The sequence below is a fragment of the Hippoglossus stenolepis genome, chromosome 5 (genome assembly GCF_022539355.2).
Source record: "Hippoglossus stenolepis isolate QCI-W04-F060 chromosome 5, HSTE1.2, whole genome shotgun sequence".
Lineage (NCBI taxonomy): Eukaryota > Metazoa > Chordata > Actinopteri > Pleuronectiformes > Pleuronectidae > Hippoglossus > Hippoglossus stenolepis.
The window spans coordinates 19275092-19297147 of record NC_061487.1 but is presented as its reverse complement, the minus strand read 5'-3'; the positions used below and the strand labels follow the sequence as shown (position 1 = coordinate 19297147).

The window sequence follows — 22056 nt, the reverse complement described above, 5'->3', positions numbered from 1 at the left end:
TGTTGAAAAACATATATCACACAATGTTAAAGTGAAAAAAAATATCCTAGATCCACCCCATCACGAATCCACACCAAAATAAAGTAGGTCCTTCCCTGACCTGCACCACATCCTTTCACCAAGTTTCCTGGAAATCGGTCCTGTAGTTTTTGTGTTATGCTGCTAACAAACAAACAAACAACACAAACTCTTTGGCGGAGGTAATCAAAGACTGACACAGGAAAGCACTATGTTATAAGAGAAGTTTATTATTAGAGCTGGGGTGGAGGTTATACCTTGTTTATGATATCCACATGAACATTTACAGAGGTTCATCCCAGCAATTAGGATGAACAAAACAAAGTTCTGTTTCAGGTGAGTGCTAAATTAAATACAACGGATCCTGAACCAAGGCAACAGATTCACAGATTAGAGCACATGTTGTCTGACAAACTCTTTTCCTTTATAACAGTTGCACAATTTTTAATCGGATATCAGGAATGCAGACGGTAGAAGGTTCATCTCCTGAGGGTTTTGCAGATTTTGTCGCAGCTTTGACTTAAAACCAGGACTCATCTAAGACTTGGGGGAGCACCATCTGCCGTTCATGTTAAAAAAAATTCTATCTGCAGCTCTATGTAAGTAAGTAGATAATGTCACATTGGATTTTGTTTATTCACATAACTGCCGCTCCCAAACAGCGAGAACAAAACATCGTCTATTTGAATATTTATTAGTTTATGTGGGGACAATACAAAAAGTCAAAGTAATAAAAAACAAACCATTCTGGTCACACTCTTTCAAGGCATCAGTTACAGCAATGAACTAAAACTAGGCTTTTTTAACTGTACAAAGTGAATGGACAAACAAAAACACCAACACATCACCTTGATGTCGCTTGATGAGAGCAATTTTTAAAAAGAGGCAACGGGCTCCAGACTTCCTAAGATTCAAAATGAACCAACATTATCAGATTATCGTCTTCATCACTCTCTTACCAGAAGCTGCCTGCCACTCAAGCACATTTAACGAAACAGAATACAACAGACACAAAAGGCATATGGATTTTAAGTACGCTCTATTTCTTACCAATGTTTCATAATGGGTATAACTTCAGGTTGAGTCCATAGGGTGGTGACATGCTCCCCAGGGCCACTGTGTGGTGCAGTTTTTCCACGTAGATACACGCCAACCCAGTCTTTTCTGTGTACGTACTATTTTGTGTATATATTTCAACACTCTAGGATGGTTTTGAAGTTTATGTGTCTAAAATCACTCAACAGAGCTGTTGGGTTCCGGTCTATGACTCAGCAGAGGAGGATTAAGAGGTTGCACCGGGAGTTGGGTTGACATTCTGCGTGGCGGCCTGTGGTGCCACCTCTATGATCCGAGGTTTGTCAATGATGCGAGCAGTGCGGTTTCCTTTCTCTACAATCCCGATGATCCACGCTTGGTGGCCCTCTCCGTATTTTGGTGATTTGATCTCGGCACAGAAGCGAGCGGCCTGCTCCCGCGGCAAACAGATTAACAGGCCCCCTGTAAAAGAAAGGGAGACTTGTCAGTGAAAAGGGTTTTAAATAATGATTCTGATGGCGTAATGATGCTAAAGATATATACGTGTTCTCATCATCTCTCTGACTATTTAGTCTCTTTAGAGATGTATCCTTTTCTTTCCTTTGGTGTCCCTCAGGGCCCATTTTCTTAGTAAACTGGCTTCCCTTCTTTAGGTGCATATAAAATACTGATTCAAATTTCAGATTTCATTCATCGTAACAATCTATAATACACGGACAGACTCAGGGTCTTAGAGTTTCCCTCTGGGAGAAAATTAAAGGCAAACTGTGACTGAAACTTTGGAGTTAAACAGCATTTTATTAATATTTACCCGTGTTATGTTTTTTGTCATCTCCCCCCCAAAAAAACACTTTGTAGATAATAAGAGACAAAAAGTTAAATGATTAAATTAGGAGGAAATAACCATGAATACACACATACCTGATGTTTCAGGGCAGGTGCCATGCATGAGACCAAACATGTTCCCACAGGCCTTGGACACAGCAGCCATCTTGGCGAGCACTGGGAGGTTGTGGATGACAAACGACACTTCACTTCGCTGTTGTCGTGCCAACGTCTGGGCGTGGCCAAGGATGCCAAACCCTGTGATGTCGGTGGCTGCGTGGGCATTGAAGGTGTGCATGAGACCCGCCGCTACATGGGGAGACAGAGAGAAAGAGAGAGAGAGACTTAGAAGGACACCTGGAAAAAGACAGACGGACGGATGGACAGACGGCCAAACAGACAGACAGACAGACAGACAGACAGACAGCTGTGTTTTCCTAGTTGAAGATTATTCAGTAGGGTAAATAAATACAGAATATTCAGTCTGTGTTGACAATCACAAAAGCTAATAGCTTATTGTTGGCGAAATTTGTTGACTGAACTTTAAAGTTTAATTTATTTTGAACTTCCTCCTTTATTTACCTCAACTGCAGAAGGTAACAGACTTTTTATTTGAAGTAAGGTTGTATTCAAGAGAGGACTTATATACCCATGTCGGTGGGTACTTTTCCCCCCACTGACTCACTACTTCATGTCCTTGTGGAAAGCCTTTGCTGGAAGATACTAAGCAACAAAGTGTGCAATTCAGCTGAGCTGCAGCAGAGGCTGCTGCCGTTTATGAAATTCTAAGCTTTTTTGCCCAATTGCTGATGTAATTATGCTCAACTTTAAACTGGTTGTTTGATTTAAAAATAATGACAACCAAAAGTTCAAAAACACTGTAATCACTGCAAATCAATATTGAGGACAAATTCATCATTTACCTGTCCTGTTGAGCCGAGCCATGTTCATCATGGCTTCATGATAAGCCAGTTCTACATCTTCCTGAGTTACCACCAGCTTTATTTTGTTCCACTTCTCAGGCTGAGTGATTTGAAAGAAAAAGAAAAAACATATACATGGAATTAGTGTCTATCCTAAACAACAAGAAGTGTCACAACATCATTATTCATGAGTGAACAGGCAGACTTACGATATCTAACCACTGATGTACTGCAACGGCAACTTGCGTTCCAAGTGGCTTCGTCAACACCAGCACGTCTCCTGGGACTGCGTTGTCTGGCCTAAGAAATGTCCAACAAGGTGTGATTAGTTGTATCACAATACATTTGTACATTATCCTGAAGCAGCTGTGAGTAACTCAAACAGCTCGAGTAAGAAAAGACTCCTACATGATAAATTCGTTGGGCTGGCAGACTGTTGTCGCGACTCCTCCCATCACCACCCAGGGGTTGAGCACCGTTTGTCCTCCTGTTACAGACGTGCCTGCCTCCTCTGACGCATCCTTGAATCCCTGAATGATCAGGGGCATGACTTTGTCTCTCTCCTGTAAAGAGAAAGAAAAGAGTCAGAGCGGCAAAATAAATATATATTTTTTTAAACAATTAACACAGCTGTTGCAGATATTTGCACTCAATTCTAAAGTGACTGCATCGGCTGACGTGACACTTACCTTCTCTGACATTTTGTTGCTGACTCCTAAAAGCATCAACATGTTGTCACACTCTGTCACTCCCATGGCGTACAGGTCACTTAGAACATTGGCACAAGCAATTCGTCCCTACAAGACAGGAAAATTAAAGCTAATTATATTAGTGTCACCATTTTATTTGTCCCATGTATATATAATCAATAAGACCACTTTAGAGCACTCAGTAAAAAGAGAGACTTCCATACCATCATGTACGGGTCATCCACAATGGGGTAGATGTAATCTGTCGTCTGGACCAGAGAAAGGCCTCCATGTCTGAGGGGTATCACACAGGTGTCCATGCCTATGCCTTCACAGAAAAAGAAAACAGGGCAGAATTCAACAGCTTGGCTTTAATATAGAATTTAATGATGCCATCAAATTGCTTTTATTTTAGTTTGTCTTTCAATTTCAGAACTAAGGGTCAGGTTGTATTTAATACAGAAATTACATTTTATACTAACGCACTTCTTTCTACTATTCATACAAGCCTGTATCTTTTTGTTAAACATTACTACTAATAAACATTTAGGGTGTTTATCATCATTATCGCAATATGAAGATCATTATTACCTAATCGGGGCATAACTGCCCCCAGGAACTGTTCATCCTCCTGATAGTGGTTCTCCTGTAGGGTTTCTAGCAGCTTCTGTAACACATCTTGGGGCACCTGTGACCAGAAAATAACCAATTATTAACAACATATTATTTTTTAAATATATATATTCCTTAATCAAGTGGAATTTCATATAAGAGAGATTTTGATGAGAACCAACCTTGCAGCCTGTGCCCTTGAGCTCAGCAAAGCGTGTGAGTCTGAAGTTCTTGTCCAGCTCGTAGCTTTCGGGGTTGAAGGACTCCCGCACAGACATGTCTGTAGAAACTCTGGGTCCTCACCACTAGGACCATGTTAATGACGGGACAGAAAAAAATATACTTGTGATTGAAAACACGGTCTGGATGTCTCGGGTAGAAAGTTTTGTTAAATGCACAGACTTAAAATCAAATAATAAAAACAGCTGATTCATCACACTGCAGTGCCATCTGGGTTTATTCATAAATATTCTCTTTTGTGCCTCATTTCAAGTGAATCACACACGAGCACAAATGATCTGTACAATCTGAAGCTGCAGCCCTGCAATGCATCCTGCCTTTAAGCTACACAAAGAAGGGATTCATTTCAGTTCTGTTGATATTAATATTTTGTTTTATTTGCTTATATCTGCAATTCACAATTGTTTTCATCATCACTTTAGCTACAGATTTTGGCAATTCATTATACACTGTAAATGTTATAATACAATTCCAGATACATCTCAAATGCCCTTGGTGATAGCTTTAAATGTTGAATGATTTGTCTGACTGAAATCTTGAAATATTCAATTTACAAATCCTCCCAAAGAAGAGGTTGGAAAAAGAGAAAGACTTTAACAAACAGTTTAAAAACAATATAATTCAATAATTAATTTAACCTTTAAGATCTAACAGCTTTTAATGACCAATATATTTATAAACCATCTCTCTAACAAGTGATGAACAATTCTCAGGTGAGGAGTGTATCTCTGGTTTAGTGTGTTGGACTGTGTTAAACTAGTGGCAGGTAAAGAAAACTTAAATATAATGAACTTTTAATAAAGAGCACAATGAGTACCTCTGTGCCCTGGCAGTGAAATGATGAGTGCACTCACAGTAGCATAGTTGCACACAAACCCACAAGCACTTACTATGAACATAGGCACTTTATACGTCTTTTAACCGCTGCTTCTTTTCATTGTGTGTCTCGTGTATCTTTTGTATGACCTGCAGGTAAATGTTTATTTGCATGTGGTAAACAGATTCTGACACAAACTGCAAAGCACCGCCTTGGACACTGTTTGAATTCAACAGCTCCCTGCACCACACTCACTCTCCACTGACAACATCCACCATCACAATGAGCTGCAGCGTGTTGATCAACTCATTCTCATGGTTTCACTGAGGAGAACTGAATGAAGCGCAGTAACTTCCCGGCGGGAAACACCTGACAAGAGGAGCCATTCGAACCATTTCCTTGAGGTTTGAACGGCTGCAGGTTGCACAAAGTGGGCTCGGTCAGTAAACTGTGGGAGTGTTCAAGACGCCAAACGCTGCCAACTTCATTCAACCCTCTGTTTCTGACAATATTACCGCAAACAACAAGTCACGAGTGTCAATAGAACCCACGTTGCGCTCAGCTGTGACACTTTGAGTCTGACGGGCACATCCGCGTGTCTCATGTTGTGTTTGTTTTGCTGGAAAATGCCGTTTTCGCTCGGATGCTAGCTCTTGCTAGCAAACGCCGATCCATGCACGGTGTGATGGGCATCGGCAGCTCTGAGCAACAAAAGAGCGGGGAGCGCCCGAGCTGCGGATCTGCGCCTCATCCAAACAACAACAACAACAACAACACGCTGCAGCACGAACGCGGCGCCAGCTCGGGAGAAACTGCGCCGGCTCGTTGCACAATGTAAGTTTAGAAAGTTGCCGTAGTGCACCGAGCAAAAATGTCGGCGGCGGAAAAAATTAACCCCTTCCTGCCCGTCGCCATGCGAGGTGGTGCAACATCAGCGTTAAAAGCAATGAAACCGGAGTAAACACGCCACGTGTGTGGAGTCTGTGCTGGTGTGGTGCAGTACACGTGTTTACAGGAGCCCTAAACACGATATTAGGGCCAAAGCGGAGTTATATTCTTTCTACATTTCCCCTTTAATTGCTCGGACCAGTTTATCCTTACCAGCTTCACGTTAGCGGTGGATCCCCGACAGAAGAGCGGGGACGGGACCACAATGCACTGCGGCCAGAAACGGGCGTCTTCAGAGAAAGCCTGACGAGAATTCAGACATATTCGCCCTCAAAGTCAGGACCGGACGGTAAAAAATGAGAACTATCACGAACATCAACCGAGCTTCAGATGAATTAGTTATCGAGTGCTCCTTAACCTTCACGAAAACGATATTTGGTGGCTAATACAAAGAGGAAAGTGACGAGCTCTCAAAGGGTCCTCTGCCTGAGCTGTGGCTGCTTCGACATCCCCTTTAACGAGCTGTGGAGTCTGGCAACAAAATCTCTACAATGGAGTGTACCTTTAATTTACTGTTTTCCCTCCAAATCTATGATCTGAGCGAACACACGACAGCCCTGCCTGGTTCAAATATATACATGTATTCTGTGATCCATAATCTTACACTTGCACTTTGCACAATCTCTCCCCTGGTGCTCATCGTATTTTTTATATTTAATCTTTGTTTCCTATTTATATATTTTTTATATTTATACTTGCACAAATACACCACAGCAAATCCCTTGTATGTGTAAACCTGCTTGGCAATAAAACTTGATTCTGGTTCTTATGAGCATATATTTTAATCACCCCATCGCAATAAATATGTTCACACTGTTTTATTTTATTTTTGTTACTATAAACTCAATTTCCTTATTATTAGTCAAACCTCTGCAGGAAGGAATCAATTATACTTTCAGGTGTTATAAAAACAACAGAAAAACAGTTGTGAAGAAACAATATTTATTGATGGAAACAACCATTAAATTTAATGTGCACTGCATTTTCATTTGCAAGGGGGAAAATACAGTATTTCCATCACAAGATTGACAACAACAAGTCAAAAGAAACATTATTGTATAGAGTTACGTATTTTTTTATTTTCAGCTCACATCAAATATTTACTTTTCAATGTAATGTTTGAAATTAAGGCTGACGCTGCACTGCACATTACACCCATTGAAGTACATGTCACTTTAAAGGCATAATCCACAATGGGCAACATCCCATAAAACGTAATTTGTGCAAAATATATGAATGCTGTACTGTTGCAGTACTTTGTCCCATTTCAGGCTTTTGACTCTTAGTAGCCTAAATATCGTATGATATCCAGGCGAGTGGGCTTTTATAGCTGTCGCCCATAATGTAAACAGTAAGTTACTTCTGAACATGACAATAACCTGACATTTCTTCTACCACTGTATCATCTGCTGGTTTAGAATCCCAGATCCAAGTGGTTTACTACATGTCAAATAAAAAGTCTGAAGGACCACAAGTGTGTGTGTGTGTGTGAGAGGGAGGGACTTCCTCTACACTTGGTCCTGTTTTCCCCTCTACATCCAAAACACAGCAGTTAACAACTGCAAAAGAAATATCAGAATAGGATGAATGAATCAAGTTAGAGAAGTAATGATGACAATCAGGAAATCTTCTGCAGCCCTCACATCAACCTGTCATGTTCACCACTGTCCCCTTCACACTTGCAGGTTTGCTGTAGTCATAGCCTGTAAAGGAACACAATATTAAAATTAAATACCAGAACAGCCTCAATGTGTTTGTGTGACAGTGTATAGGCAACACATCTGGTGTTTTATTACAGGTCTCATTGCCTTTTTGAAAGGAAAACTGAGAAGGGCTTTTCTGACATGAATAGTGCAATAGAGAGGTAAAAGAAGGGATATGGTGCATGGTGTGAAGATAATTAGCTGACATTTTGAGAAGCTGCGTGAGCATGTCAAATGTCACAGAGACGCGTGACAAAGACATATGAGCCAATAAGCAGGCCAGCAACATCAGTTTGTGTGTGTTGTCATGGCAAAGTGGGGAGAGGTAAAGATATTGTGGGCTCAAAGGGGGCCTGATGGAAAGATGGAGTAAGATGAAGTACTAAAGTGAGGGGAAAGGTGGAGACCATAGCTTTTCAGCTCCACAAAAGGGAAGTCGACATGTCTATCTGGTGACTGACTGCAATATAGGTCATAAACCCCACCTCCTCCATGTTACAGGATGGGACATGGACCAAATATAGTTGCTGTCACAAGTTCTAATCACACTGATGTTTGCTTGTGTTCATATTTCCACTATGTTTGGTTTTGTTTGAGCTCCATACCCCGATCACAAGATGGTGGCTTTCATATCTGGAATATTTTATTTTTATTTGTGGTGAGGGGGAGAAAGTGGAGATGCATCATCCATCTGTATATATAGACTATTGGTGCAGGCAAGGAAAGATAAATGTATACAAGTAAATAAATGAGTCCCTGTGTGTGTGTCTCATACTTGTAGAAGGTCCATTTAAGACTTCTTCTGCCTCTGCAGCATCTGAGGAGTCAAAGGAACATGACGACTTACCTGACACATTCACAGAACACAGTAAACGTATTACTTAAAGATAACTATTTGCTTTAGTCATGCTCACAAAACCGTTTGCGTGATAATATAAGATTAAAACAGTAGAGATATGATGCCAGACAAAATATGAAAATAAAGTATTACAAGAAAAGCATAGCAGGCAGTACCTCTTTTCAGCCTCCTCCTGGCGAGTTTGATCTGATCTTGAAGGATCTGAACCCAGTCCCGAGGCCCGGGCAACTTCTCTATTCGGTGTTCGGTGCAGTATTTCTCTGTAAAGACTGAACACAGTTTACACGACTTTATTAACGTTTCCTTGCTGTGTCATGATTGTTGTACACTGCTACAAAGACAATGCTTAAATCCTTCTGTACTTTTCTCTTGCCTACCTTTAATGGCACCTACAATGTTGTGGTCCAAGCCCTTACGATTGTCATTGAGTCCTCTCTTTCTTTTACCATTTGGCAGGGAGTTGGCCAGGGTAGTATCATCAAAGAAGGCACACACCTAAACATGTAATCGCACGATGGTAAAACATTGCTGAGCCTTTAGTTAACTTAAGTTATTATTAAAGTGAATAAGAAACAATTACAAATGATTGTTAAAAAAAGAAATATCCAGTGGTTTTAATTAAAAGACTAAAGAGTTGGATGTGTAATGTTGTAGAAACACACCAGTTTCCGAAACAGCAGGCTCCCAGAGCGTGTGTAGTTGACGAGGATGGAGTCCAGCTGAGCCTTTGAGATAAACACATCGTAATCCTTGGCAAGACGCACCTCAGACTGAAAAGGAATCAAACAATACACAGTATGAGGTGAAAACACATCATGGGAGAGATGATAAATGAACACAGCTCGATTCATTTCTGTTTTTAGAGAGAAAAAGAAAACACACTGTCCAACAGAAACCACTATCATAATAAGAGCCCTAATAAGTCATAATGCTGTATATTCCAAGTCCAAGAGATCACAAAGGTTCTGGAACAAAACCATAAACTTGATAATGGCTTCTGATATATACATTTAAGTTTAATGATTTTAAATGGCTTAAATAAAGTCAAACATGATAAAGAGAGATTTTCTATAACAGAATACACTATTTCCTATTTCTGTATCTTCATACAAACTTGGAAGAACATTAACCATGTGTAATTTTTATGGGGTTTGAGATATATGTTTGAGACTGGGTTGAAAAAAGTAATCAGTATATTTTGTAAGTTTAATAAAGGAAACACATTCATTTAAAACCTTATTGAGAATCACAGATTAACTTCAAATGCATAAGTACTGTTTCAGTGGGAAATAGTGTAATACACCCACTCAAGTATAAATCACAGCTACAAGCTAATCACAGAAACTGCACAGCTTATACACATTCATTTACACTAACATGCAGTTTACCTCTAATGACTGAGGTTCCCTGAACTGGTTCAGGAGAGGACTCTGTGAGTTGTTAAAAGCCACTGGATTGTTCTGAGGTGGCAGCACAGAGACCTCAGAGGAGACTGGATGTCTGTTGGCTGCGGATGAGTCCTGCTGGTTCTCTGATTCCTGCCTCTTTCCAGATTCTGCAGGTGCAGCTATAAGTGGCGAGGCCTCCAGAGGGCTAAGAGCAGCTCTCCTTGTACTAGACACACTCAGCGGTGCCACTTTATAGATCGGCCTCCTCTTGCGCGGCCTACGACGAGGAGCGGGTCCTGGACCGAGACGAGGTTGGCATGGTGATGCTGTCTGTTCCTGCCTTTCCAGCGACGCTACAAAAAGACAGACACACACTACATCCTCTCTCCCACCGTGTGTGAGTATTTGTGTTTAACCACTGACCTTTTTGTGCCTGCATCAGCCTCCTCATGGCACGCAGCTCCTGCAGAATGGCCTGCAAGGTTCCCTTACAGTTACACATGCAGCAGGGGGCCTCTGACACAGCAGGTGGTACCACATCTGCTGGAAAGTCAGCAGTGTGTGTGGGTTAGTGATTGTTCTCTGAAGTGTGTGTATTTCTTCAGGCACAATGTGCTTTAATGCCATATCTCTGAAGACAGCGTGTACACTGTGTATGTGCATCTCTTTTTCGATCCATTTGCCAAGAACACTTCTAAGTGTCTGCTTCACACTCAAATGCACACAACAAAACACTTCAACACCAGAGAGGATCTCTTTTCTGTTTCATTACATTTTTTTTCATCTCCTCTTCACACATGCTCGGGTACTCTACCGTTATCCTCATTCACTTTGATGACATCCTTTGTGTGGTTGAGGATCCTCAGGGCCTTGGAGCGGGTGCTGTACTGGGCACAGCCTGGACCGTTGGGGATTGAAGTAGATATGGTTGAAGTCGTTGCAGGCCCCATGTCCGCTGCAGAGCTCCAGCTGTTGCTCTGGTGGTCGTCTGATACAAGAGGCAAAGATGCAGGCGGATGTAGCCAGGCCCGACAGCCTGCCTCCGGGGGCTCCTTCGCTGAGCTGTCCTGCTCTGCTCCCATACGGTGATAGGCCCTGCTGCTCTTATCACTCAGGAGCCGCATCATTCCTGTGATTTGCCTCTTGATCTCCAGGCCCTCATCCCCCAGCCAAACTACTTTGAGAGAGAAGAGTGTCAGTCAAAATAGTGAGATCCATTATGTTATATCAAAAGATGAATACTTGCAGTGACACATACCTTCAGGCACAGCAGCAACCTTAGGCTCCACATTGGGATCCGTATAGCTGGGATTCATCACACATGACGGGTCATCATCTGCATTTAAAACAGCAAGGTTTTGTCAAGAAAATGCAATATTCCACTTACAAGGCACGGTTTCGCAACAGCCACTGTTAGACCATCACTCAGGACATTACATACCTCAACGAATCCAACTGCCTCAACCCCTTTTACTCTTGTGTGCAACAATTCAATGTCCTTTGGTGCAATAATTAAGAACTGCATAGCCTTTTTCATATTTTGTGTATTTATTAATAGTTTTGTGCTGCTCTTTAAATCAAATCTACCTATCTATCTATCTATCTATCTACCTATCTATCTATCTATCTATCTATCTATCTATCTATCTATCTATCTATCTATCTATCTATCTATCTATCTATCTATCTATCCATCTATCCATCCATCTATGCATCTATCCATCTATGCATCTATCCATCTATCCATCTATCCATCTATCCATCTATCTATCTATAACAATAATGAGATAAAAGCTTAAACGTATTTGATTTGATGATTGCAAGAATGGTGCATGTTGGCCTTTTGTTTTGCATGTTTATGATGAGGGTTGTGCAGACTGGCAGGGACTGTGATGTCAACCGAGGCAGACCCCCCCTCCCATCCCATGCAGAAACCACCACCTGTAGGTGGTATGAAGAAGTGTAGTCAGAGAGGTGGTATGAAGAAGTGTAGTCAGAGAGGTGGCCTGCAGCTCACAGCTTCAGCAGAAAGTGAACAATCAAAGGCTGCATGTTGCATGCCCAGAATGCATGCGCAACATGTTTTCATATGTTGCACTGTTCGTCTCCTTAATTAAATCTTATTGTCAGGAGCTATGATGAGTCGGATATTGTTTTAAGTGTAAGATGTGAATCGTTCGCTGCTTGTTTAAAATCGATGCAGGCTGTGGGCATTGTCGTGGCCGTGGCTTTTGTTTACAGTGTCGCCTCTGCATGGCACACGGCGCCAGACAAACACCCAGACACAGACGCGCGTCTCCGCACGGTCCTGCATCCATTCATCCAGCAGCCTACCTTCATCCGTGACCAGTTTGAAGCTCCGAGACTTCCTTCTCCTCTTCCTCTCCCCAAACTCCATCTTCAGAAGGATTTGTTCAGTGAAGTAGCGCAGTGGGGGGAAAAATCAGGGAGCAGGATTCAGATACAGTGAGCAGGACACAGTCAGTGTCCGTCTGCCTTATTGATCACTTCTATTCCTCCTCAGGCTGAGCTACACAGACGCTGTCATCCGCACATTTACACCGTGCTGTGTGGTTCCATTCATCTGATAACCGCTGCTGAGTAAGATCTGCTCCCGTCTCCGGCGTGATGCTGGTTCCTCCCTTGCGCCATGTAAATAAATTAATGACTTTAATATTAAAAAATCGTCACATATCCCTTTGCGCCACCTGATGGTAACGTTGTCGTATGAAAGGTCGAGTCAGACACTGTGGAGTCCAGACATGTGAACCCAGCAGCAACGAGACCAAACACACTCACACAAACTTTTCTTTTATATAGATTCTCTATTTATTATCATGAATGCTGTTATTAGTGTATTTTTGTCAGAATAAAATGTAAAATGACTAAAGGATCTCATGTTTACAGATTTAATGTCTGACTGAAGTACACTGGATATAATACTAATACTAATACTACTAATACTAATACTACTAATACTAATACTAATACTATTACTAATACTAATACCAATACTACTACTACTACTAATAATAATAATAATAATAATGGAATAAACCTCCCAACAGTAAAAACTATAACAATAGATAAGGAACAATGGGGAATAAAAGGACTAAAGCCCAGAACAATAAAATAAAAAAAGATGATGAATCAGATATTGTGAATTAATAAAAAGGCTCTTTTAAAAAGATATGATGAGTTGGTTGTCCAGCATTTTCTTGTTCCATTTGTTAGAATAAAAAAAAGTCCTCTCATAGCAGGCAGGAGTCAGATGGAATCAATCCATCTTCTTATCAAAGGGCAAAACTGTTCTCTCTCCAGTCATGACCTCACCTCAGGCAACTGTATAGAGTAGAAAACAGGAAGTAGTACAGGTCCCAGTGAGAAACAAGTGCTGACCAGTGAACTAACTGGTGTCACTTTTCCTTAAATTTTCTTAATTCTGAAAAAGCGGTCCGTGCATGAAGTATAATTCATCTGCAGTTGTTCACAGCCTATATTAAAAAATGTCACTTTAGGGGGGCATAATCTAAATTCATTATCTTTCGTGTTAAGATGCAAATGATTGTTAATGGGTTTTTTGCAACAAAAAAAAAAAAAAACCATTTTCTACCACTGTGATCACCTGTTAGATAAAACCTGTCTGCTTTCAGATGGAGCTCTGAATTGGGTTAGGGTTGGTTTGGCTACACAAATGGTGTAACACAAAAGTGAAACGTGAAAAATCTGGGCTCTCAAATTAATAGTATGTCTCACACACACACACACACACACACACACACACACACACACACACACACACACACACACACACACACACACACACACACACACACACACACAGTTCAATCTGAGCAGATTCAGGTCCTCAGCATAGAGGGCACCTACATTCAATGAGCCCCCGTTATCAGTGTGTTTAAATAATGTAATCACATGTAAATAGTTGTTGTAAATGTAAATAAGAAAATGGGTTGTTTGCTGAAAACCCAACACAGAAATATTCAACTTAAAAAAAACACACTTTTGTGAGTTAATCATAACATGTGGTGTATTAATTAGAAAGTTAAATTAGTTAATATTTGTATTAAATATTTTTTCCACTTCACTTATAATCAAAATAATAACAGCATGTTTGATGTTATCCTTAAAGAGGAGTGCTTGGTTTTAATATTATGAGCTCTAATGTAATTTCTGTGAAGTCTCTAATAAAATAAGATTACACGTAGTAACATTTTATTTATTATTTGTTAATGTTTGTGTTTATTTTTATTTTGAAACATAATGAATAAAACGGAACCACCGGGCGACTCTTATACTGAAATGCAGCATTCAGGGGGTTTGAGGTGTACTTCCGGTGTAAATGTGTCGTCGCTAGCACCGCAGCTACTGTTTGTTCCAGCGGTTCTTTGTGGAAATAGAGAAGTAACGACCGACATCACAGTTCAGACATGGATATACTGAAAGCTGAAATCGCAAGGAAGAGGAAACTCCTCGAAGAAAACCAGCTCGTTGACGTGAGTCGCTGATTCACCCCTTTGTGTTTGTTAGCCTGTTAGCCTCGTTGCTAATGTTGAGAAGCACTAACTTTGCTCAGGAAACTCGAATTTCAGTTTTTTTCTACAGAGACGAACTTTACTGAACCTCGCGATCGATACAAGATGAAGTAAATGTTTTTAATTCACTAAAATAAAACAACATGCGTAGCACGAATGTTAGTAGATTCTCACCGTGTTGGTTGATCATCTTTAACGTCAACTTCAGGGTAAATGGGAGTAAAACTACTACGAGGCCTTTGGGATTATACACATTTATGTAACAATATAGTTATATCTTCACTTAATTACATTTATGAACAAATTATTTTAACTAACAACACACAAATCCATGCGTTGCTCTTGTCCTTATTGAATAGATCATTCAATTAATCGCAATGTAGATTTGGATTAAGCTTGTGAATCCCACTCAAAAGTTTATTGGAGTCTGGAGTTTGCAAACTTAGAGTCCAGGCAGTGAAACAAGAGAGGAGGTGAAGGTTAGAATTATTTTTATAAACACTCGTGTATCAGTTTGAGTTATCTGCTCTGCCTCAAAGGAGACTTCAGATCAAGGTTATGTTACAGAATGATATAGTGTGGCTGTCAGTGATGTAGCAGGGATTTGACCCCATGTGCTGTAGAGTGACCTGACACAAGGACAGGCTGCCAGAGTCCAGACCTTCACTCAGTAGAAATGCCTGTCAACAAGACATCATAAGAATATGGCTGAAGTGAAGCAGCTCTTTTGAGGAATGTTGTGCAGGTCTTATCCTCAACTATAGTAAACATTTATTTTAGGATGTCTCTGCCAGGGTTTGGCCAGTTATTTTAAGGGTTCCTATATTTTTTAACACCCACGTGCCTGTTTAAGGCATGTATTAAATAAATCGGTGTGTTTTGTGCATTATTAGATTTTTAACATTGTATTTGTCTGCACTTCTGACTTGGATTATATTTTATGACCGATTAATTCAGAAAACCAGGTCATTGTACAGTGGTTCACTGTTTTGTCCTTGTCACAGTATATATATACAATGCCCTGAAAAAATCTAACTAACTGTCCCTCTGTCCCCAGGACTCCAAAAGGTACTTCAAGAGGTCGGATCTTGCTCGGAAGGAACAAGAAGATTACTTCAAAAGATGTGGATATAAGGTTGATACCCGTCACTGTCTGTCTACTCTCACTGTCACACATAGATGCATAAATCACTTCAATGCCTTTAGTCCTTCAGTTCAGTTATTATATCATATTTAGTCAGTCTAATACTCTGAATAAACCGTTCGTAAATGAAATAAAGTCAGGCACTGCTGCTCAGGTGAACATTAGTGTTTGTATCTGTGTTTATTGTGCTGTTTTTTCCCAACCTGCCTCTGCTGCCTGCATCTGTAGGTTCAGAGAGAGACTCCCGAGAGCCAGGTATGGGAATGCACAGTGAAATGAGCAAACAGGATGCATGACAACGTACAGTGAGAACACACTGTGTCCCAAAAGCTTCTGCTTCCATGGCATCCTTTTTGTTAGATCATTTACTGAAGCCAGTGAGCCTCCAGAAATAAAACAAATTCTGATGTCTGCTGGCTGGGCTTGTTAAACTGGTAATTTTGAAAATGTATTTAAATCCCCCAAAAAATGATTTAATCATATGTGTAATTGTTATCAGAGTCAGCATATACGTTACTACTCATAGCAAGGCAACAAAGAAAGGAAGCCACAAAGCCAGAGTGGGACACAGCTACGGTGTGGATTTCAGCATGGGATTTTGAATGGATATTAAAAAATATATTTCTGTTGTCAACCTGTGTCTCTTTTTTTGCACATAATCTGTGACAGCAGCTTCAGTAGCTTTAATATTTCGGCCAACTTTGAGTTTTCCTTGGTTTTGTTTAACTAGTCTGCATTGCATTGTAACAGTCGCTCTATTGAAAACTGCATTTCTGTTCCATTTTGTGCAAGACCTAAGATGTCTAACTTATTAAGCTACGCTCATGCAGTATGCTGTGTTTATTGGAGCCAGGGCCATTGTTACTTTGGAAGGCGTGTTGTCGTCAGTTTCTGTGGGTTCTTTTAGATTGTGTTGCTTAAGCCACAATCTAAGAGTGTCAGGATGCATGTGCCTAAAATCGCATGACCTAATAGTATACTTTGAGTTTCTTTGTTGCAAAAAAATAACTTTTTGCCTGTATTTTGGCTTTGGGTGGTACACCAGCATTCAAATTCCTCTAAATGGATGTTATGAGGTTTATATGATATTCAACATGCTTGCTTTGATTGGTGAATTATTCAGTCTTGTCTTCATTGAAGAACTACATGTATGTACAGTTAAGTATTGTTTCATGAAGACATGGCAGTTGCTTTTACATATCTGAGTTGTATTTCTTTCTTTTGCATTGGAGCAGAATGAAAACATCTTTTGATATTATGTCTACATCCCTCCAATAACATCAGTATATCTGTTTCTCCATGTTTCCCTGAAGATTGATAAGGATAAGGAGGAAGATGAGCCATCCAGCCCAGCAACCCCAGTTTTAGAAATGGAGCTAACAGAAGAGAAGCTGCCGATGACACTGTCACGACAGGAGGTGAGTAAATATGTATAATGCAACACTTACCTCTGAGCATTTTTCATTCCACGTCACATTATGTATTATTGAATATGTCTTTTGCTGTGTTTATGTAGGTAATTCGCCGGCTCAGAGAAAGAGGTGAACCAATTCGAATGTTTGCAGAGTCTGACTACGATGCCTTCCAGAGACTCAGGAAGATTGAGATTCTGACCCCAGAAGTGAACAAGGTACGAATATGGTTGGAAACCAGTGTGAGGGTCCGGACAGAAATTCACACTGAATTCACCTCTACTTTGGAAAATTACATACACTACCATTCTATAAGCTCTCCGGAATTTTGCTGATCAACGCTCCTTTGCTCCTTGTATTTGCTGCTTTCTTTATGTTCAGGGCTTGAGGAACGATTTGAAAGCAGCCATGGACAAGATCGACCTGCAGTACCTGAATGAGGTTGTTGGAGGGACAGAGGCAGGAGAAGTGGACACACAGCATGACCTGAAAGTACATGAGGAAAACACCACTATAGAAGAACTGGAGGTACGTTGAGCAGTTAACTGTCACGTGGAGGAATGGGTCTCCTGTCGTTAAATAGTTTAGTTAAAGTCAGTTCAAGCTATGAGTAATTTGAGTAATAAATACTTTTGTACTTTTAAATAAACTCTCACTGAGGTACAAAATCCCTTTACAGCCGGTGTGTCCATAGTCCAGCCCACGGGCCAACCGTGACCTCATTTTAAATGATCTGTTTAATCTCTCAAAGTTTACAATACGTGGCCTGCTACTCTATATTGATTAATCCAGAACGATCACTTTGCGTTTTTTATTTTCACCTCATGATGGCAGCACTATTCTACAGTTTGTAGACATGCACCTTGTAGATCCTACTTGATGGGTGACTACAAACTGTCGTATGGGTGGAATAAATGCAGGTGAAATAACACTTTTCATAAATCAAAAATGAAACAGGCAATTGGCATTTCTTGACATTACCAAGCATAATTCATCAGTGAATAACTTGCACTGAATGGGGGGGAAAGTGAAACATCGTAATGCTAGCGTAGCCTCCCAGCAGCTCGAGGTCATTGAGCTGCAGCGCTTTGATGACTTGTGCAGCCGACAACCGCAGCTCTATCTCGTGAAATTCGAGCAGCAGCTGGATAAAGACTGGTTCCCTCAAAATACAGACACTTGTCAAGCTTGTTGTACATGTGTGAGCAGATTTATGAACCTGAACAAGAGCAGCTTTCACATGTCACTGGACAGTGTTTGCTGGGTTTTGCTAAGCTTGTGGAATACCTGTTTGTATTGTACAGATAAAATCCATAAAGACTAATTCTATTGTATGTGATTATTTAAATTACCCAACTGATGTTAGAATACCAACAGGTATTTTTACATTATCTGTTTGTAAATCAAGGTTATGGTTTATTTTGCTCTCTAATATTGAAAATCTCCTCCAGGCTCTTGGTAAGACTCTGGGAACCGGAGACGATCTTGGAGACCAGGAACTTATTGACAAGTTTTTGAGGGTAAGACCAAAAACCTCATGCTCTGCCTTTGATCTAGAAGGAGCTGTTGGATAATTGAAATTCATGTTGTTTTTCATTTAGTTATATTATTGTTTTTCTTATTTTTGTTTATTAAGAAATATTTGACCATTGAATTAATTTCATGATGGGACATTTTTTGTGATGTACAATATGTTACAGAGTCTGTCAAAATCAAGTGGTCGTCACTGTTACGATTTTTGGTAATATTTTTCCTTAAAGACAGATTTTTTTTTCCTGTGTTCCAGTTTCTTCTTGGAGTTTGGGCCAAGGATCTGAACAAACGAGAAGACCACGTGAAGCGCAGTGTTCAGGGCAAGCTGGCCAGTGCAACCCACTCACAGACGGAGTCTTATCTCAAGCCTCTCTTCAGGAAACTCAGGAAGAAGGTATAGTGTTTGAGCAGACTAAAGCAAGATGTGAGTTTTCATGTTAGAGTCTTGAATGATTCTAATTTCTCTTTCTCTTTTAGAATTTACCCGCTGACATCAAAGAGTCAATCACAGACATCATTAAATTCATGTTGGAGCGAGAATACGTCAAGGTGTGTTGAGTATTTGATCACGGTCGTCTCTTAATTATCAAAAATCGACTTCCCCGTGTTATAATCAGTTTGCATCTTTTTTTTCTCAAGGCAAATGATGCCTATCTGCAGATGGCCATCGGAAATGCGCCCTGGCCTATTGGTGTGACCATGGTGGGTATCCACGCCCGTACTGGACGAGAAAAGATTTTCTCCAAGCACGTGGCGCACGTTCTCAACGATGAGACGCAAAGAAAATACATTCAGGTGAGACTCTGACATCCATTACTACAAATGGCATCAAAATCCTGATTAAGTGGGATTATTTCTATATGATAACTTTTTCAGGATATTGACTCTCATCAACCTTATTAAATCAAATACAAACTAATAAACATGACAAGATCCTCATACTGACATGTAGTGATGATCAATAGACATCATGTAGTCATGCTTCAAAGTTACAGTATATGTCCACATATTTATATAATAATAAATGTGGAATTAAGGTCTAAAACTAAGCCTGATATGTTGCCTGTGAATTAATTTAATTTATGTTGAAAAAGTTTCCACCTCTGCGAACAAAAATTTACCAATATTTGATGAATTTATAGCGTAACTACCTCATCCTGTTCCCGTCTATAGCACGAATTCTGCTACATTTTGGATAATTTACAATGTTTTGCTCATTTTAGTCAAAGTTGAGCTTTCTCACCTTGTTTTTATTTTTCTCACTACAGGGACTGAAGAGGCTGATGACCATCTGCCAGAAACACTTCACCACTGTTCCATCAAAGTGTGTAGAGTACAATGCTCTTTAACTTGTACGAAGCACGTCTGTAACAGGTCTATTGTATCACTGTCCGAAGTGGTAATTTTTCACTGCAGCTCAGTTAGGGGTTCTGGCCTGATTGAAGTGTTGTTGAGGCAGAACCTTGTATATCAGAGGCTTTCAAGTGCATATGCATTTCACAGGAAAAGTGTGTAATTTAAATAGAACTGTAATATACAGTCATAAAGATTCAGACTCCTTTTCCAGTAGTTCACTTGAAGAACTTGTCAGATTACATGGAAAAGATTTAACACCCCTGGACTCTATTTAGATTTGTCCTCGTGAACTACTGGAAAAGCTGGTGTACATGTCATGCCAATGAAGTCATCAGTCCTCCTGGGAACATGTATGTTTATGTCTGAGGAGCCGGAACCATTTCTGAAGAACTATTAAAATGTAAAGGGGTTAATTTTATTTACTGCTCTTGCTTTCGGCTTTAACATGATAATACTTTTACTACAGATTTTTCAAAGGTTTGTTTTCATGATGTTGTAAAAGTGAAGTGTCATTTGCCAGGGTAGCTCCTGTAGTGCAAGTTTTATAACACCTGAGATAGTACAGTTCTTAACACTTAGTTGTCATGCTATCTCCACTGCAGTCAATTCTATGTGCGTGTTTGAGTTGTCATGTTTTCAGCTGATAATGAAACCTATCCATGTGTGTCTATACAATCTCTGTGAGAAAATAAAGTCTTGTCAAATACCAGCAACAGTCCTGACTAATTTGAATGCAGTGTGAGAAGTTAATTTTCCCTTTCAATATAAACTTTGTTTCTTTATTATCAATCTTGGCTCTCTTGTCCTCTGCAGCTGGGCTGCTGAATGGCTCCGTTTTAAACACCACAGTTTTCTTGAAAATGTGTCGATAGGAACACAGTTTGTAATTAAGGTCTCTCCTCAGCAAATGTGCCAAGACATGCTTCAGTTAAAATTTTGATTGCCCACTATGAGACTTAAGAATTCATTAAGAACGCACTTGTCAGATCAAAATACGCAATTAAGGAATCATTGTGCTATTATGTGCTCTACTGGGCAGCTATTGGGAAATAAACTAGATTTGCAGCCACTGATTATTGGTGGAAACCTTCCAGTAGGGTGCTAAGATGGCAACATCCAGTGTCACACACTGACCTTATTACACTGAGTAACCATGGTGATGTGATCTGGTCATAGTGTGTTCTCGGCTGCCTGAACCCACGTCACTGCAGTTTCAGTCTGTGGGCTCTGAACACGTCACTACTCGAGACTCAGCTGGACAGGATGACGGCTGGCAGAGCAAACACCATGAACCAGTGTAGGATTTTCCACTTTCACCACCCGCATCTAACACACAGTGCAAGAAAACAGCAACAGATAAACACTGGAACTCAAGAGCAACAGAATGGCCCGATGAGAAGTCGTTTCATTTGTCCAGCCACGGAGGCATTTCTCTGTCTGCCCTTGAGATGAAGTGCACCAAATATTTTGGCTGTTGTCCAGTCTAATCTGTTGTGTTAGTGTTAGCTGTGACGTCTGCTCTGCCCGAGGCCTTGAAATGATCATCCAAAGTATTTGCAGTTCATTCAAAATGAACAGGAGACTTCCTTGTGTGTTATCACACCTGGGGGGTCGTTGAGTTCAGTTCTCTCCCAGAGCTGTGGTATGTCCAACAGAGAGGATGTTTATTTGAGTTGGACATCTGGGAAAAATCATTATGAAACCACAAGATTAATTTGGAGATCGTAACAGTTACTCCGGTGCATAGTAGAGCAGTGGAAGAGGAACTGTATAAATGATTGAATGAATGAATGAAACGACCTCAACACAGGGAACGAGAAACCAATCGCAGTGCTCAAGCACATATCAGAGTGATCCCTCCAAAACGTTTAGCTCCTAACGCTGATGCACCTTGTATCAGACTAGCTGCTGTGCTTCTGTGACACTCTGCCCTCTCTGCCCTCTCTTCAATCTGTAAACAAGATGCACTCACACATGCTAAGTCGCCATCTCCGTCCCTTG

The 22056-nt window shown here is 40.5% G+C and overlaps 3 protein-coding genes across 7 annotated transcripts; 1 reads left to right on the top strand and 2 right to left on the bottom strand.

The window, feature by feature from the left end:
- Positions 1 to 228: 228 nt before the first annotated feature.
- Positions 229 to 6567, bottom strand: sephs1 (selenophosphate synthetase 1). Of its 3 annotated transcripts, none has more exons than XM_035156411.2 (10): positions 6261 to 6567; positions 4285 to 4407; positions 4082 to 4178; positions 3715 to 3818; positions 3491 to 3598; positions 3210 to 3364; positions 3011 to 3101; positions 2802 to 2901; positions 1975 to 2187; positions 229 to 1515 (listed from the first exon to the last, which is right to left on the bottom strand). In XM_035156411.2, exons 2-10 carry the CDS (start codon positions 4378 to 4380, stop codon positions 1301 to 1303), a joined length of 1179 nt encoding a protein of 392 aa, XP_035012302.1. In that variant the 5' UTR covers positions 4381 to 4407; positions 6261 to 6567; the 3' UTR covers positions 229 to 1300. The 3 variants fall into 3 exon arrangements, with proteins under 3 accessions (XP_035012302.1, XP_035012304.1, XP_035012303.1); XM_035156413.2 differs by lacking the exon at positions 6261 to 6567 and adding an exon at positions 5711 to 6215; XM_035156412.2 differs by lacking the exon at positions 6261 to 6567 and adding an exon at positions 5233 to 5512.
- Positions 6568 to 7032: 465 nt separating this feature from the next.
- Positions 7033 to 12699, bottom strand: bend7 (BEN domain containing 7). 2 transcript variants are annotated; one of them, XM_035156410.2, is made up of 10 exons: positions 12392 to 12699; positions 11316 to 11393; positions 10872 to 11234; positions 10481 to 10597; positions 10058 to 10410; positions 9332 to 9439; positions 9047 to 9164; positions 8825 to 8938; positions 8586 to 8627; positions 7033 to 7810 (listed from the first exon to the last, which is right to left on the bottom strand). In XM_035156410.2, exons 1-10 carry the CDS (start codon positions 12453 to 12455, stop codon positions 7752 to 7754), a joined length of 1416 nt encoding a protein of 471 aa, XP_035012301.2. In that variant the 5' UTR covers positions 12456 to 12699; the 3' UTR covers positions 7033 to 7751. The 2 variants fall into 2 exon arrangements, with proteins under 2 accessions (XP_035012301.2, XP_047195905.1); XM_047339949.1 differs by having other exon boundaries at positions 10872 to 11231.
- Positions 12700 to 14387: 1688 nt separating this feature from the next.
- Positions 14388 to 20764, top strand: prpf18 (PRP18 pre-mRNA processing factor 18 homolog (yeast)). 2 transcript variants are annotated; one of them, XM_035156414.2, is made up of 11 exons: positions 14388 to 14571; positions 15668 to 15745; positions 15983 to 16009; positions 17068 to 17172; positions 17271 to 17384; positions 17548 to 17694; positions 18618 to 18686; positions 18953 to 19093; positions 19177 to 19248; positions 19339 to 19494; positions 19968 to 20764. In XM_035156414.2, the coding sequence occupies exons 1-11, from the start codon at positions 14506 to 14508 to the stop codon at positions 20046 to 20048; spliced, it is 1056 nt and encodes a 351-aa protein (XP_035012305.1). In that variant the 5' UTR covers positions 14388 to 14505; the 3' UTR covers positions 20049 to 20764. The 2 variants fall into 2 exon arrangements, with proteins under 2 accessions (XP_035012305.1, XP_035012306.1); XM_035156415.2 differs by lacking the exon at positions 15983 to 16009.
- Positions 20765 to 22056: the final 1292 nt, after the last annotated feature.